Source organism: Podarcis raffonei, chromosome 9 (assembly GCF_027172205.1).
Source record: "Podarcis raffonei isolate rPodRaf1 chromosome 9, rPodRaf1.pri, whole genome shotgun sequence".
Taxonomy (NCBI): Eukaryota; Metazoa; Chordata; class Lepidosauria; order Squamata; family Lacertidae; genus Podarcis; species Podarcis raffonei.
The window spans coordinates 29900986-29917931 of record NC_070610.1 but is presented as its reverse complement, the minus strand read 5'-3'; the positions used below and the strand labels follow the sequence as shown (position 1 = coordinate 29917931).

The 16946-nt window shown below is 43.4% G+C and overlaps 1 protein-coding gene across 3 annotated transcripts; it reads left to right on the top strand.

Annotated features, from left to right (window-relative positions):
• The first annotated feature begins 44 nt into the window (after positions 1-44).
• Positions 45-15264, top strand: C9H4orf47 (chromosome 9 C4orf47 homolog). 3 transcript variants are annotated; one of them, XM_053402496.1, is made up of 9 exons: positions 45-216; positions 1547-1597; positions 1960-2117; positions 3969-4188; positions 5830-5967; positions 6078-6153; positions 11235-11414; positions 13000-13172; positions 14920-15264. In XM_053402496.1, exons 3-9 carry the CDS (start codon positions 2018-2020, stop codon positions 14966-14968), a joined length of 936 nt encoding a protein of 311 aa, XP_053258471.1. In that variant the 5' UTR covers positions 45-216; positions 1547-1597; positions 1960-2017; the 3' UTR covers positions 14969-15264. The 3 variants fall into 3 exon arrangements, with proteins under 3 accessions (XP_053258471.1, XP_053258470.1, XP_053258472.1); XM_053402495.1 differs by having other exon boundaries at positions 45-220; XM_053402497.1 differs by lacking the exon at positions 1547-1597 and having other exon boundaries at positions 45-220.
• The last annotated feature ends 1682 nt before the right edge of the window (positions 15265-16946 follow it).

Below are 16946 nucleotides of genomic sequence, written 5' to 3'. Positions count from 1 at the left end.
GAGCTGCGGGTGGGGGGGGGGAGGAGGAAGTGAAATATTTAATGATTGGGCTTACCCGAATCCATGGCAACCCCGCGCATCAACAAAGAGACGCTTCTGCGCAAAGGAGAAATTGGCGCTCATTGTGGATGGAAGAGGGAGGCCGAGGAAGTTTCTGCTGCTGAGCCAGAGTAGCCCATCTTGGTGGGGGGAAAGGGAGGGAGAGAGAGAAAGAAGGTGGGTGACGACAGTTTTTTAAAATGTTTTTCGTATTCTTAAATTTGTATTTTTTCTGTTGCGAACCAACCTGCTATTTTCGGATGAGGGGCGGTATACAAATTTAATAAACAACAATAAGTCAAGGGCTCCCCATTTCCTGCACAGAGCCTGGGCTCCAAGCCCTGTTTCCGACAGCTGTGAGGCATAAATGGTGCAAACTGAAGAAATAATTAGCCGAATTGTAATGCAGTTTCCTCCCTAAAAGTGTTTGTGTGCCTTGTGAAGAGAAACTTTAACGTGCAACGATAAATGCGTGTTATGTGTATGGATACAGCATTACACGTGTGCGCTTAAGCCTTTCCCAGTGGCACCAGGTGGATTGCAGTCATTTTGCCATTTTGCCCTTGCTATTCTTCCAAGGGCTCACAGTTGAATTTGTGCCTCTTTTTTTACATAGTGCTTTTATTGCTTTATGCCTAATAAGGTAGGACTAGTATTTTATCCATAGGCATTTAGGATTGTGGCAAAAGTTATTTCTCAGCAGGTGGTGCAATTCTTTGCAAGCTTTAAGTTTTCCCAAACCTGGAGGTTCCCTAAGGATTCTATTCTCCTATGCTTTATTAATGATCTATATAAACCTGCTGGGAGGTTTGGGTAGAAGTGTCATCAATATGCAGATGACACTTAGCTCTCCCATACTTTTCCATCTGCTTATCACAAAGAGGCTGTTGAACTTTTGAATTGGTGTCTCAAGACTGCACTGCTTTTAGCAGATGCTTGTCTGCATCGTTTTGTAAAAGTCTGGATTGCTGAGGTGCCACAAAGTGCTTCAGTGGTCCCTGTTTTGATTTGTGCTGCCTCATACAGATCCTACCAGGTTTCTGAATATGATGCACATCCCTAGTAGTTTGTTGCTGATCAATATTTGGAAGACTTTTATACCCACAACATAAAAATCAACTATTTTATCTGCTTAAACTGTGCCAGCATAATGAAACAGATAATAAATGGATTTTTGAAATCCAGTATTATGTTAACACTCATAAATCACATAAACATACTAATCTTTGCACATATTAAAAAATAAGATGGATTAAAAAGCAACAATGAATGGAGGGGGGGGGGAGGAAAGCAAGCATTGGAACAGCTGCACCTTCAGTGGCCAAAGGGATGGTCCAGGTTGGTCTCCCCCTTGTCAGGATTTTCTGTCTGGGAATGAGTGCATATTCCAAATGACACGTAGTATCAGCAGAGTGCTGTTTCCCCCCTCATGGTAATATTATTTATATTAGCACTTTTGCTTCACATTCATTATCTCAAGTCTTACAGCACTCCATCTATATTTCAGATGAAGGAATGAGGGGCTTGCCTAAGGCTATGCAGTGAATTTGTGTTTGAGGTGAGGCTTGAGCCATTTCTGTACTTCAATTTGCCCAATCCTAGCTTGTTATATTTCCTGAATTACTTATTGAGACAAAAAGTAGGATCAGCTATGTACATACCAGATTGGTGGTCTAATTCTAGGTGTATGAGTGTGAGGGAGAGCAATACATCAGTTGGATCAGAGAGTCTGATAAAATAGATTCAAATGAATTTACTGCTGCCAAAGAGAAACTAAAAATTCTGTTTGTACCTTAATTTGAAATTTGCTACTGAGTTCTGCTGTCTGTTTAAACCAGTATTTTCAGTAGTAAATTGACAGTGATTGTTTTGTAAATGTCTTGAAAACTGACATGTATGAATCCATCTCTTTTTCTCTAGGCATTGTAAGGCATCTGCACATATTCTAGAGTAGCGGGGTTATCACACAAAAGTAAACATGCCTTCAGAAACAGGAAAATCAGACATGGAGAGGATTGGCCTCTTTAGTGAAATGGAATATGTTACTATTGGGGATAAATATGTCTCACCATTTAACCGTAAGTATAATTTTTTCTCATTTTACAATACTGTGGTTTTTCTTTCTGGGGAAAAAAATCTTCAAAACTATGAATGGGTTATAGCGAGGAAAATAAAACAGGTATGTTTGACATTAACTCCTCATTAAACATGAAAAATGTTTAAAAATTGCTTTGATGAATCCTTCACTGTGTAAACCTCAAATGTATAGAATAAAGGCCGGCATAATTTTTAAAATTCTGCCAATGTTTCCAGGACACTGCATATGTATAGCAGCATGAGTTGGAAGCACTGCTTTGGTAGTAGCTAGCAGTAAATGTTAGTTTATTTGCCTTATTTAACCAATCCAGTTTGTGGCATGGGAACTTGGGTAAAACTGCAGTGAAGAAGGCAGGATGATTGGAGAGCTGCTCCATTGTGCTGTTGGCCAATTACATTAGTGCAGCCTATATGCCAAAGAATTGATGCTTTTGAATTATGGTGGTGAGGAGATTCTTGAGAGTCCCACAGACTGCAAGAAGATCAAACCTCTCCATTCTGAAGGAAATCAGCCCTGAGTGCTCACTGGAAGGACAGATCCTGAAGCTGAGACTCCAATATTTGGCCACCTCATGAGAAGAGAAGACTCCCTGGAAAAGACCCTGATGTTGGGAAAGATGGAGGGCACAAGGAGAAGGGGACAACAGAGGACGAGATGGTTGGACTGTGTTCTCGAAGCTACTAACATGAGTTTGACCAAAATGCGGGAGGCAGTGGAAGACAGGAGTGCCTGGCGTGCTCTGGTCCATGGGGTCACAAAGAGTCAGACACGACTAGAAGAATAAACAACAACATATGTCTATATATTGTAATAGGAAATGACAGTGGGTTTGTGGCTATTAGGCAGGATGGAGGTGTCCCAATGCTTTACAGAGGGTGCCACTAGAGTTCTGCATTGTATGCCACCACATAGAATTGAGAAAGTAGCCTCTATAAACTTCATCCACAATAATTGGGGGCTTTTCTTACAAAAGTACTTGGATTTGAAGCAATTCATGCATACTTCTTTGCAATTAGAATCTTTCTTAAAACAATAATAACTGGGTCCTGATTATCAGAGAGGAACTTTTCTTTCTTTACCAGTTCATGGGCAGTTTAAGCCCTAATTCTTTTAGCCCTACATGATGTTATTCTCCTATATGGTTAAAATTCCTTTATATATATTGGGAAATGTGTTTTGAAGGCAGTCTTTTTCTGCTATTGCTTGGGAAAATGCCCTGTTCAAATGGAACTAGGACATAGTTGACCTTTCTCACTTCCTAGTTTGTGATAATTATGGTTTCTTGTTATGTCTGAATGAGGCAATCTGTGGTTTTGTCCTGATCTGACTGGACTTTCTGCCCCATCATCCTTCAGTTAAACCTCTGTATGGTTAACCAGATTCTAGGCTCAATAATTCTCAAACTAAGGGGCCCTGGGAATATTTTTGCAACAGCATTCCTTTTGGTGTAGTAGTAGATCTTTAGATTGTGTTAAAATCTATTCCAGGCGTCTATTCCTCAGAAACAAATTATGTTCTTACAGGGGAAAAGGGCCAAAATTCTCTAACTAGGGATTCCATATGGTCATATTACTACCCTCTACTTGGAGGCAGGGTCAGGGTCTTTAGTTTAGAATAAATGTTCACAATTATTACTTTTCAGCGCATCTTGAAGATATATAGCTTATTGTAATGCCTTATTGGCATAGATGTAGTAGCAGTTCATGCCTTAAATTGCTTCTACAAAGTTCGAGAGTCTGAAAATCTGGCACAGATGTACAAATCTAAAAATTAAAACTAAGTAAAGCCACACCTATTAAGCCAAAACTGACAGCACTAACTTGTTTTAAAGGCCCTTTTAATGAAGCTGCAAGCAAGAACAAGCAGATGTTACCAGGGGGTAACAAAGAGAAGGCAGCTACCCAAGCAGGTTACTTTGACCCTGTATATGCAAGAATTTTTGAAGGTGAAAGCTATTTGAATCCTGTTCAGCTAAGGAGAAGATACCGAATGGCAGAGTCAAAGAAAAACTTGAGCAAACCCTTCCTTCCTAGTAATGGAGAGAAATATCCGTAAGTGCTGGGGAAAGGCGTTGATTTTGGTCCTCATATGGGTTCTGTTTATTTTTACATGTTAAATTAAAATAACTTTAGAAACCTTGAAAGATTCTTTTGTTAGGTTTTATTTACTTCTGAATTTTATATATACCTTTGGTCCCACAGTTTCTATGTCACCCACCACCACTGTGCATCACATTTTTTTCTTTTCTATGAAAGGAGAATAAACAGCTAGTGGAATGGAAAATGTTCATGAGCACACAGATTAGTTCTTTCTCATAGAGCAGGAGTGTCAAACTCAAATTCATCGGGGGCCGCATCAGCAGTTTGGTCACCCTCAAAGGGCCAGTTGTATCTATAGGACTCAATATGCGCTCAATATAAAAACAAGTGGAGGTTTCCTGAATGCATGTAAAGTGGAGGTTTCCTGTGTAGAACAGCCGGCGCCACTAGAGGGCAAACGTTCTCTGGCTTGTAGGCTGCCGCGCATGCGCTGAAGAGGCGGCTTTCTTGTGTCAAAAAAAAAGGGGGGAGAATAAAAGGTGAAGGCTGGCGGCCGCCGGTGGCTACACGGGCCACATGACGAAGTCTGGCGGGCCGGATTCGGCCCGCGGGCCTTGTGTTTGACACCCGTGTCATAGAGGAACCAAGGGAGCTTGCATGCCTTGGGCTCTAAATCACAGGCCAGGGTCTTGTGGGAAGACCTAGATTAGGTCTTTCATTTAGTGATCCTGAAAATGAAGCAGTTCTCGACAGAGTTGGTAATCAGTAGATTATAGAATATAGGAATATAGAAGAAGAAATGACCAATGTCTTTTACTCCACTGACACATGTGCCGCAAATGCCTTTCCCCCCTCTGGGGCTGCTTATTTTAATTTCTACAAACTTTCTCAAACTTCCCAGGAGCCATTTCTAGGACACAATATGAGAATGCAGCTATGGCAGCCGAAGGCACGTGCAGAGAGATGAAGGGGAATCATTTGGAGATGGCTGTCTGTTGTCCTCTATTCCCACAGGATAACCCAGGCATTAGCCCTTGTCAGGGGGAAAAAGGGATTCTGAGCATGATGGGGCTTCTGGTCTGATATAGTACGTTAATTCTTGCATTGCTAACCAAACCAAATATTAATATTAAAATGCAGCACTAAATAAAAATAAGCAGCCAACCGCTGGCAAATACAGACATTTGAATAAGGTTTTGAGCATCTTGCAGTGCTATCCTATACATAACTACTCAGAAGGAAGTCCAACTGAGTTCAGTCGTGGTCACTGGGGAAGAAAGGCAGCTTATGTATGCTCATTTTCTTGCCCTGAAACTCCCATCACCTCCCCAGTTGCTCTAGAGGATTGAGGGACCCTTTAGATCAGCACAGGAGGTGGCATAGAGGGCTTGCCTCTGTGTGTGTATGTGTGTTTGTTTCATTGAAAATAGCATCCCACTCCACTGATGAGAGCCTTTACTGAATCAAAGAACCTTTTGTCCCTGGAGGGAAAACCTTGGACACAATACATAAGGCAATATTTCTTAGCATAAGTTAGCAGTGTTTCAGTCCAACAACATTTGGAGGGCCACAGGTTCCTCATCTGTTCTTACATAATTAAGTTGCAAATTTAATGGATAAATACTTGCTTATTTGTTTTTTTATTTATTTCAGTTGTGGTATAGGAACCTACTATGGAACAATCGGTGGCCCATGTGCTTACTTCAGTGCGCAAGCAAAAGACAAAGTGCCATATGTCCCACCTGGGAAGAATCTCTATACCAATCCAGGGAAGAAGGGAACTGGCTACGGGTAAAACATGACATCAACTTTCTAGAGTTGTAATAGTCTCTGATATGTTTTCTTGAATTTTAGAGGCTTTTGAATGTTGGTGTCACCATTATTTTCTTTTCTTTACCCAGGTATGCAAATCTTACCATAGGTAAACCATATCCACACTCAGTGGAATTGTATGACACAGGAAGGATAAACTTTAAGGTAAAATTCTGTTGGATTTCCATTTAATTAATGTCTGTGAATAGAGAACATTACCCTGTTTCAGATAATAATAATAATAATAATTTATTATTTGTACCCCGCCCATCTGGCTGGGTTTCCCCAGCCACTCTGGGCGGCTTCCATAGAAACCAAAAATACACTAAAATATCACAGATTAAAAACTTCCCTGAACAGGGCTGCCTTAAGATGCCTTCTGAATGTCAGGTAGTTATTTATCGCTTTGACATCTGATGGGAGGGCGTTCCACAGGGCAGGCGCCACTACCGAGAAGGCCCTCTGCCTGGTTCCCTGTAGCTTTGCTTCTCGCAATGAGGGAACCGCCAGAAGGCCCTCGGCGCTGGACCTCAGCATCCGGGCAGAACGATGGGGGTGGAGACGCTCCTTCAGGTATACTGGGCCGAGGCCGTTTAGGGCTTTAAAGGTCAACACCAGCACTTTGAATTGTGCTCGGAAACGTACTGGGAGCCAATGTAGGTCTTTCAAGACCGGTGTTATATGGTCTCGGCGGCCGCCCCCAGTCACCAGTCTAGCTGCCGCATTCTGGATTAGTTGTAGTTTCCGAGTCACCTTCAAAGGTAGCCCCACGTAGAGCGCATTGCAGTAGTCCAAGCGGGAGATAACCAGAGCATGCACCACTCTGGCGAGACAGTCCGCGGGCAGGTAGGGTCTCAGCCTGCGTACCAGGTGGAGTTGGTAGACAGCTGCCCTGGACACAGAATTGACCTGCGCCTCCATGGACAGCTGTGAGTCCAAAATGACTCCCAGGCTGCGCACCTGGTCCTTCAGGGGCACAGTTACCCCATTCAGGACCAGGGAGTCCTCCACACCAGCCCGCCCCCTGTCCCCCAAAAACAGTACTTCTGTCTTGTCAGGATTCAACCTCAATCCATTAGCCGCCATCCATCCTCCAACTGCCTCCAGGCACTCACACAGGACCTTCACCGCCTTCACTGGTTCTGATTTGAAAGAGAGGTAGAGCTGGGTATCATCTGCATATTGATGGACACCCAGTCCAACCCCCCTGATGATCTCTCCCAGTGGCTTCATATAGATGTTAAAAAGCATGGGGGAGAGGACGGAACCCTGAGGCACCCCGCAAGTGAGGGCCCAGGGGTCTGAACACTCATCCCCCACCACCACTTTCTGAACACGGCCCAGGAGGAAGGAGCGAAACCACTGCATAACAGTGCCCCCAGCTCCCAGCCCCTCTAGACGGTCCAGAAGGATGTTATGGTCGATTGTATCAAAGGCCGCTGAGAGATCCAGCAGAACCAGGAAACAACTCTCACCTTTGTCCCTAGCTCGCCGGAGATCATCAACCAGCGCGACCAAGGCAGTTTCAGTCCCATGATGAGGCCTGAATCCTGATTGGAAGGGATCCAAATGGTCCGCATCCTCCAGGCGTGCCTGGAGTTGTTCAGCAACCACGCGCTCAATCACCTTGCCCAAGAATGGAAGATTTGAGACTGGGCGATAGTTGGCCATACTGGCCGGGTCTAAAGATGGTTTTTTAAGAAGCGGTTTAATGACCGCTTCTTTCAGCGGATCTGGGAATGTTCCCTCACAGAGGGAAGCATTCACCACCCCGCAGAGCCCATCGCCCAGCCCTTCCCGGCTTGCTTTTATTAGCCAGGATGGGCAAGGATCAAGGAGACAGGTGGTTGGTTTCACGCATCCAAGCAGCCTGTCCACATCCTCGGGGGTAACGGATTGAAATTGATTCCATGCAACTTGACCAGACAGAGCTCTAGCACTCTCCCGCCCCAGCCCTGCTCCCACGGTGGTGTCTAGCTACTTCCGAATATGAGTGATTTTATCTGCAAAAAACTTTGCAAAATCGTTGCAGGAGATCTTGGGGTCTTTACAAGGCCCCGGTGGTAAAGGTGGTTCCGTTAAATTGCGAACCACCTGAAAGAGTCTCCTGCTACTATTTTCTGCAGATGCAATAGAGGCGGTGAAGAAAGTCTTCTTCGCCGTCGCTATCGCCACTTGGTAGGCTCGAAGTTGAGCTCTAACCTGTGTCCGGTCAGATTCGGAGTGAGTTTTTTGCCACCGACGCTCTAGCCGTCTCAGCGATTGTTTCATCGCCCTCAGCTCCGAAGAAAACCACGGGGCTGTCCGGGCTCCATGCAATCGGAGAGGGCGCTTCGGAGCCAGACAGTCGATAGCCCTGGTTAACTCCGCATTCCAGCGGGCCACCAGGGAATCAGCTGAAAGGCCATCAACATGGGATAAAGCATCCCCTACCACTCTCTGGAAACCATCTGGATCCATTAAGTGGCGGGGGCGGACCATCCGAATTGGTCCCACCTCCCTGCAGAGGGGAAGGGTCGCGGAGAAGTCCAGTTGCACCAGGAAGTGATCTGACCATGGCACTTCTTTTGTTTCACTTTTACTTAGTGTCAGATCACCCACGTCACTAGAGGTGAACACCAGGTCTAAGGCATGTCCATGACTATGAGTTGGGCCAAACTTATTCAGGGACAGCCCCATGGAGGCCATGCTTTCCACGAAGTCCCGAGCGGCCCCTTGTAAGGTCGTGTCGGCATGGATGTTAAAATCCCCTAGGACAACCAAACTAGGTGTCTCCAGGAGAAAATCCGCCACGACCTGAAGCAGCTCAGACAGGGAATCCTTGGTGCAGCGGGGAGGTCGGTACACCAAAAGGAATCCTGTACTGCCCCTATTGCCCAACTTCCAGAACATGCACTCAGAAAACTGGATCTTCCCAGTAGGACGCCTGGTGCAAGCTAGTGACTTCCTAAAAATCACTGCAACCCCCCCTCCCCGCCCACATGACCTGGGTTGCTGTGTGTAAGAGAAACCTGGTGGGCAAGCAGCGGCAAGGACAGGCCCATCTGCTTCCTCCAACCAGGTCTCCGTCACACATGCCAGGTCAAATCCTCCATCCACAATCAGGTCGTGGATGGCAGTGGTTTTATTCATCATTGACCTGGCATTACACAGCAACACCTTCAGGTCATGTAGGTTTCCCCTGTTGATTCCAGTATCCATCCGGTCAAGGCCAGACCCGGAGGCAGGGATAGTCTTCAGACAACGACTAAACCTGCCTCCTCGGTAATGACATGATCTGGTCTTAGCGTAACTCCGCCTCCTGCCCATGATCACCGAGATCGGATGTCCCAGTGCTTCCCCCCCCTGTGGAACTTGTCCCAGCCATCGTGTTGGCTGGGGCCCCACTCCCAGGCAGCCCTGATCCCGCCCCTTAAAAACAAAACGCAAACTATACAGAACCAATAAAACAACAACAACAAAAAAGAACAGAACAATTATACTAAAATTAATCCCCAACCAAATATCCATCCCACCCACCCCCAACAAAGGAAAAAAGGAAAAAAAGAAATAAAAATTTAAATTGCCACCGACTGCTTGAGGACATTTTAAAGCACATTAACCACCTGGAACAGGGAAGCAATGGCAGAACACTTCCCACCCTTCCCAAAAAGTTTGTTCCAAAAAGGGCCTGGGCCACGCCCCCTGGGCCAGTTGGAAAAGGCCCTGGAAGGGAGCAGGCCCTGCAGTCCTCACCCAGCCGATGGTCCGAGGCTTCCCCGCAGCAGGAGTCCCTTTATAGCTGGGAGAGAGGGCCTGGGCCACGCCCCCTGGGCCAGTTGGAAAAGGCCCTGGAATGGAGCAGGCCCTGCAGTCCTCACCCAGCCGATGGTCCGAGGCCTCACTGCAGCAGGAGTCCCTTTATAGCTGGGAGAGAGGGCCTGGGCCACGCCCCCTGGGCCAGTTGGAAAAGGGCCTGGGATGATCTTAGTTTGCTCTGTGCTAATGAGACTGTACATAAATCATATTTCTTTTGTAAAATGAACTAGTTAAGACTGTTAGCTCTTTGTTGTTTCAGCTTGCTGATTAAAAAATGGGAATTGTTCCACTGTAGCATTCTTTCTGTTTTATAAGAATTTTTATTAGTACTTTCTAAACGTGCATAGTTTATTATTTAGTATCAGCAATGTGCTAGGTAGCAAGGTATACAGCCCTCTCTGCCCCGTACTGAGACTGACCTGATCATTTTGATGGATTACTGTCTTGGGGGGTGTTTGGGGGGGGATACACCCCATTAGAGCCCTCTTAGACCTAACGTTGTAACTTGAACTCATAGTCTGAGCCAACCACAATATGTTTGAAATTAGTCTACTATGAACTTAAGCCACGTCCCTTTTGGATATAAGCTGCTCAAGTCCTTTCTCAACAACCAGGAGATTTGGATAGTGGCCCATTGGTACAGTTATTGCCTTTGGAGCCCACTTGTTTGTCCCAGATGGAACCGCTGACATGAAGCCCTGCTATTGGGGGGGAAATTGGAAGGTGTTAGGAAAGTGGAAAAGCAGGGAAATGGAAAAAATCCATTTACATTTACAAGCATTGCTCTGTTTCCTATTACTTCAATAAGGATCATACCCTTCATATATCTAGTTTGCATGGTACCTGTGTGAAGCTTTTGAGCAACCCCAATGATTAATCTGAGGCAGTCGAAAGCTAGGCTGATTATTCTTTTTCCTAAAAGCATTAATTATTTGGATCAAGAAGGAAAGATATCATTTCCTCCATTCTGCAGCTCTGCCATGGTACACATTTGGTACAAATCATGTGTTAGCCTTCCGATATAAGCCTTTGACATATACCATGGATTGGGACTCTTTACCCCTCCAGAGGTCTTACCTGGGCTTATTTTGTTCTGGGCTTATTCTGTATACCACCTTGATATCTGATTGATGAAGGGTGGCTTTAAAATCAATGGATGGATGGATGTTGTTGGCTAGTGGTTTGGGATGGTGAACTACAGGTGTCCCACTCCTGGCATGTTCAGATCGCTAATGTTGTTACACATCTGCATCTACTTTGTAGCATTTATTGCATTATCATCTCAAACAGTGCAGTCCTGTGCATGCGTTTGTTCAGTTTAGTAAGGCTTACTATCAGATAAGTAAACATAGGATTCCAGCCATAAATTATTTCCTAGTCATTCCCTATTGAAAATAATCTTAATTAGAAGTACTCAATGTGATATCTTTCCTCTCTGGTTTACACAGAAAATGAGTGAAGAACACCACCGTTTGATGAAAGGTGGAGCTTTCAAGTTGAATCTTTACCCACGAGAATATTTTGATGTAAATCCTTACCATGATGACAAACCATTGCCACCACCAAAGAAACAACCCCCGCCAGCACCAGTTACCCATCCATTTAAGCCAACTTCTCCTGCAAAGAAGGTGCAGTTGTTCTCTAAAAATGTTTCTTCTTTGTCATTTAATTTTTATTGCAGACATTTTCATTTAGCTAGAAAGAGAAGATGGGTGTGATTACTTTTGTTGCAGTTTAGAGAGCTATTTTGAATGGTGGAAACATAAATAAGTTTGAAAAATGGATTTTACAATTATTTATTTAATCAAATAGCATTTTGTTTAGAGCCAGTGTGGTGTAGTGGTTAAGAGCGGTAGTCTCGTAATCTGGGGAACCGGGTTCGCGTCTCCGCTCCTCCACATGCAGCTGCTGGGTGACCTTGGGCCAGTCACACTTCTTTGTTTTTTTTTTTTTAATAATAATTTTTTATTACAAATTTTTATAACAACACAAACATATAACAAATACATAAACAAACAAAAAACACAATCAAAACAAAAAACATGTACCATTTCATATCTTAGTTTCTTACACCTTTCTTCCCCGACTTCCTCATGCCTCCCTTCTCTGTATTCCAAGTTCTTATCAATTACTCAGCAAATCTTCCCTTATTTTAATAAAAATAGTCACACTTCTTTGAAGTCTCAGCCCCACTCACCTCACAGAGTGTTTGTTGTGGGGGAGGAAGGGAAAGGAGAATGTTAGCCGCTTTGAGACTCCTTAAAGGGAGTGAAAGGCGGGATATCAAATCCAAACTCCTCCTCCTCCTCCTCCTCTTCTTCTTCTTCTTCTTCTTCTTCTTCTTCTTCTTCTTCTTCTTCTTCTCCTTTGTTTAAAGATGGTGCTAAAAGTAAGTGGGAAATATCCACAAGTCCTGAAGTGATTTGTTGTTATTCTTAGGTCTAATCTGACATGTTTCTAATTTCTTCAGCTTTTTCTTGAAGGTGCTAATATACAAAGTAAACTTATTAGGGCTCCAAAGTTTGATACATTAATCAATGGAAATTGATTGAAATTGATTAAAATGGTGCTCCCAGTAAATTGAATAACTATTAAAAAAAATATACCAATGCTAATTTTTTTAACTGAATAGTTTTTTTTAAAAAATGCAGCATTATTTTATGAAGCATTCCTCCTTATCTCTTACATTGGTTGTAATGCCTTTTCTAAGATGCCATAATGACACACTTGTGCATCATTGTAAAAAAAAGTATTTTCTTGCTTCATAACTATTTGTTTTACTTATGTGCTAATTTAATTAATCAACTAAAAGTTACACAATTGACTAAGATTTTTTGGTGACACCTGTAAAATGTAGTGGAGTTCATTGTAGTGGAGTAAAGATGCAATTAAATGTACACTTCCCCAGGAGTTAGCTCCACCTAACAGAATGGGACCTACTTCTAGGTAGCCATGCAAAGTACACCTGCTGAAATTCACTCTTGTGCACAACTTTTGTGGATGAAATAGCATAAACGTACATCATTCTGTGCTGCTTGGGGCTGTGATAAGCAAGTTTTCTGTGTAAGCATTTGGGTTTGGGCTGCCTGGTTATTTACATAATACACTGTGTTTTGTGAAATAATATTTCTGAACTGCTGCTTCAGTCTCTGTATTTTTGTGTGAAGTATTTTTGTTACCAACTTATCAAAATTCTTTATCCTTGCTTTCCAGCCTGGGGGCATGAAAGCAGGCACATTTGATCCTTATCCAACCCATTCCGTAGACCCTTACATCGTTAAACAGGCAAAGCCTGTCACAACCAATAAACAAGGGCGGGTATTTCATCCTTCTCCTGGACCGAAGAGCAGACCAGTAAGAAGTATTATGTCATTAAATGTTGAAAAGTAAGTATGACATACCTATAATTACTTAATGTTTGCGACAAGGTTTGCTGGGGCTTCTTTGAGAGGTGGAGCAATGTGGGGGTGGTCTGCCTCGAGTGTCATCCCTGAGGGGGGGTGACATCACCACGGGCAGCACCTCCTGCAACGCGCTCTGCCGCGGCGTACCCCCCTAATGTTGTATTTTAATCTTGTTTTTAAGTTGTATTCATTCAACTTGTTTTTATTATTGCTTGTTAGCTGCCCTGAGCCCGGCCTTGGCTGGGGAGGGCGGGGTATAAATAAAAATTATTATTATTATTATTAAGCACCATCCCCGGAATGCATGCTGCCGCCACAAGCTCCACCTCTGCCTGTCACTATGGGCACCGTGTGGCGCGGTGCCCCTCGCCCCTATGGGTAGTTCGCCCGTCCCTGGGCACATCACCCCAGGTGCCCAAGAGGCTTTTTCTGCCACTGGCTTCCTTATGTCGGGACATAACTGTTATGTATTGAGTTGAATAGGATTCAGAATGCAGCAGTCTGATTGGTCCTAGAACAATAGGACCCAGAATGCAGCAGTCTGATTGGTTCCCAGGAGCCACCCAATCCAGCTCCAGGTGGAAGTGAATCCTCAACCTGATTGGCCTACAGGAGAATGCCGGAATTAGCCAATCACGTGGGGCCCATTGTGTAATTAATGTATATAAAGTAGACATTCTGGGGGAACTTCCATTCCTCCTCACTACTATGAGCTGAATAAAGAGCATGAAATCCACTCTCAACTCCGAGTATATTTCAACAACATTCTCTGGTCTGGAATCCATTCTTCTTTGTGGGAATTTTCTTACTACTTACTCATTGCTGTGGGTAATATACTCCAAACATACTCATGGACACTTTGATCTATTTTCTCTCCTTACGTTCTAGATCAGGAATGGGGAGCCTCAATCTCCTAAAGCTGAATGCACCCCTCTAGGTTTCTCTGTCTGGCTCCCAGGAGTCATAGAATCCTAGAATCCTAACAATTGGAAGGCATCACCAGGTGCCTGCACATTAATGATTTGCTTCATAAAATATGGCTTGATTTAAACTGATTTTAATATAGTGGCTGTAATATGAAGAGTGGTTATGATGATTCCTTTAGGTCTGTTTGCCAGATATGCCACTCCATGTGTTTTGGAGCCCAACTTCCATATAGGCCTTAAAAAGTGGGATACAAATCTAATGAATTTGTGCCCCTAGTACTGCAAGGAATATGATGACCCTTTTTAGGTGGGGTGGAGGAATGAGCAGGTTGCCAGTTTACCTTCTCAACAGATAAATGTAAGTGAAAGAAAGGTATTGTTAGCATTGTGCAACTGGCTGAAACTGTAAAGTTTCCTTCCTTCCTTCCTATCTATCCATCCATCCATCCATCCATTAATTCACCTCTAATCCAGGGCTTATTTCAGTGGCCTGGAATACGGCTATGGAGAGGTTCATTGTTTAAGACAATTTCACCAACTATGGGAAAATAGTATTATATCAAAAGTTGCATAATACTCTATATTATTAGTATTATTATTTTAAAAAACTCCATAGGTTTTAAAATGAAGAATAGAATATGTTACTGACTACTGTATAAGCTCTAGTTTGATGGGTTAAGATATTGTTTGACAATGAAGAGCTTATGTGGGAAAGCCAGGGTGAAGAAATGGCTATTTATCTTAGCAAAAAGTCACAATTCAGTTAAATGCTCTGACACTTTTCTTTCAAATTTGAATTTCAGATCATTAAATGCAACCAACTACACGAATCCGCAAGTGATGTCATATTAGCTGCACCCAAAGCAAGGTGAATGAACTTTTTAGATTCTGCAAACAGTAGCATTTTAACAGCTCAAGGGTATCTGAAGCAAATAAAAAAAAATGTGGGAAATATGTCAAATATGGCTATCTTTTGCCAAAACTGTTTACCACACAGGACGATGTTTTATGAATATATTCTTTATACATATAAAGAAATAGATAATATATTTACAAATAATGTATATAAAATGTGAAGTATATTTTGGTATAAATGTTATTTTGATTGTATGTAGCACTAGCAAAAATAAATACTTGCACTTGATGAACCTCAAGCTTATGTCCAACCATTTACAAAATCTTGTTATGGACATCTAGTCTGGTCCTAGTTAATAGACATTGATCTACTAAAAGCTATTTCGCTGGGTTCCTAAACACTCTAGTATGGCTACAAGAATGGAATCTAGGGTGTAGGCATGCAGATAAGGGCTGGTTCTGTGCTGTGAGACAAAGGGTGATATTCATTGTGAGTCATGCTCAGAGTAGACCAATTGAAAACAATGAACACAAGTTAATTGATTTTAGTGGGTCTACTCTGAGTGTGTCTAACACTAGATATCACGTTCTCATTTTTTTCCAAAAAATTAAGAGTTTCTAAAATGAAAGTTGAAGATTTAAGGAATATCTGGGAATCCAGATCCCCAAAGCCCCCTTCCCATGGTTGCAACTCCAAAAGCTCCATGGTGAGAGACTATTCCAAGTGTTCCATTTCCTCCCTTCTTTTGCTATCATGGTGAACCTTTAAAGTCTGCAGATCTCTCTTCCTTACCCCCCTATTCCAATCTAGACTAAGGTTACCAGATTTTTTCAAAGAATCCAGTGACACTTTTTTTAAAAAAAGAGACAAGTTATTAGAAAGTTATTTTTAAAGAAAATTAAGAAGTAATATCTTCTCTTCTTTGGTCTCCTCTGTCACGTGGCCTCCCCTGGGCCCTGGCCTGCTCTCTTGAAGCGCTAGCTGCCGTGGAGTAGACTTGGCTTGGGCCTGGGCTCGGCGACATGTCCTTGTCCTCCCGGTGCTCTCCTACCTCTATTCCTCAGCTGTGGCAGTGGTGTGGCAAGGTCGGGGCTCCTCTCTTTTTTCCTCCTTCCTCTTTTTCTCTTCCTTCTCCTCCTTCTCCCTGCGTTGGTTCCGGGGTTTTCCTGGCCCCGGAGCGCTGCTGGGCAGTCGGGCGGGTGTTCTTGCTCCCATCTCAATTTGGGTCATGGTGTGTGTGTGTGAGCGGTTCCCCGTTGATGCGCTGGGCGTCCCCGGTTCCCCCTCGACAGTGGCGGTGGTGGCAGCAGCAGTCTCAGCAGCCCAGAGCCAGCCTGGTAGTGCAGTTGGCTTAGGCTGTCTTCAGGAGCTGCTCGCTGCTGTGGGGCCCACCATTTTGCCTCGCCAGAAGTCCCCATATGATGTGTCTTGTGCCGTTGACCCAATCACGCAACATTCATTCTCTAGTAATAAATCTACAACACTTAAAATATAAATCCGGGGACATTAAATGAAATCCGGGGACATTCCGTGGTCAGATTTTGTCCGGGGACGGATTTGTAAATCCAGGGAGTGTCCCCGGGAAACGGGGATATCTGGTAACCATAATCTAGACACAATGCTATTATTGCTTTGATAGGAATGCAGTGGGTGATTATCAACAGATCCGTTTAAAATGCTTTTGCTCAACTTTAAAATATGGTTCTGATGCTACTCTGGGTAGCAGGGTTATTATTATTATTATTTAAAAACATTATTGGTTTACTGGAAGAACTATAAATGGCAGACACTATCTTAGAAGGAGCATTTGTTCCTATGAAAAAGAGAAGAGGAAATGAATTTTCTAAGTAGTCCATTTCCTAAATGCATGATCTAAAAAAAAGTGTTTGCCTCTTTTATTATGTTCAATAACTCATATGAATAATTAGCTAAGATGTCCTTAATGGGATGACCTAGTATTATGGTTTCCTGCAA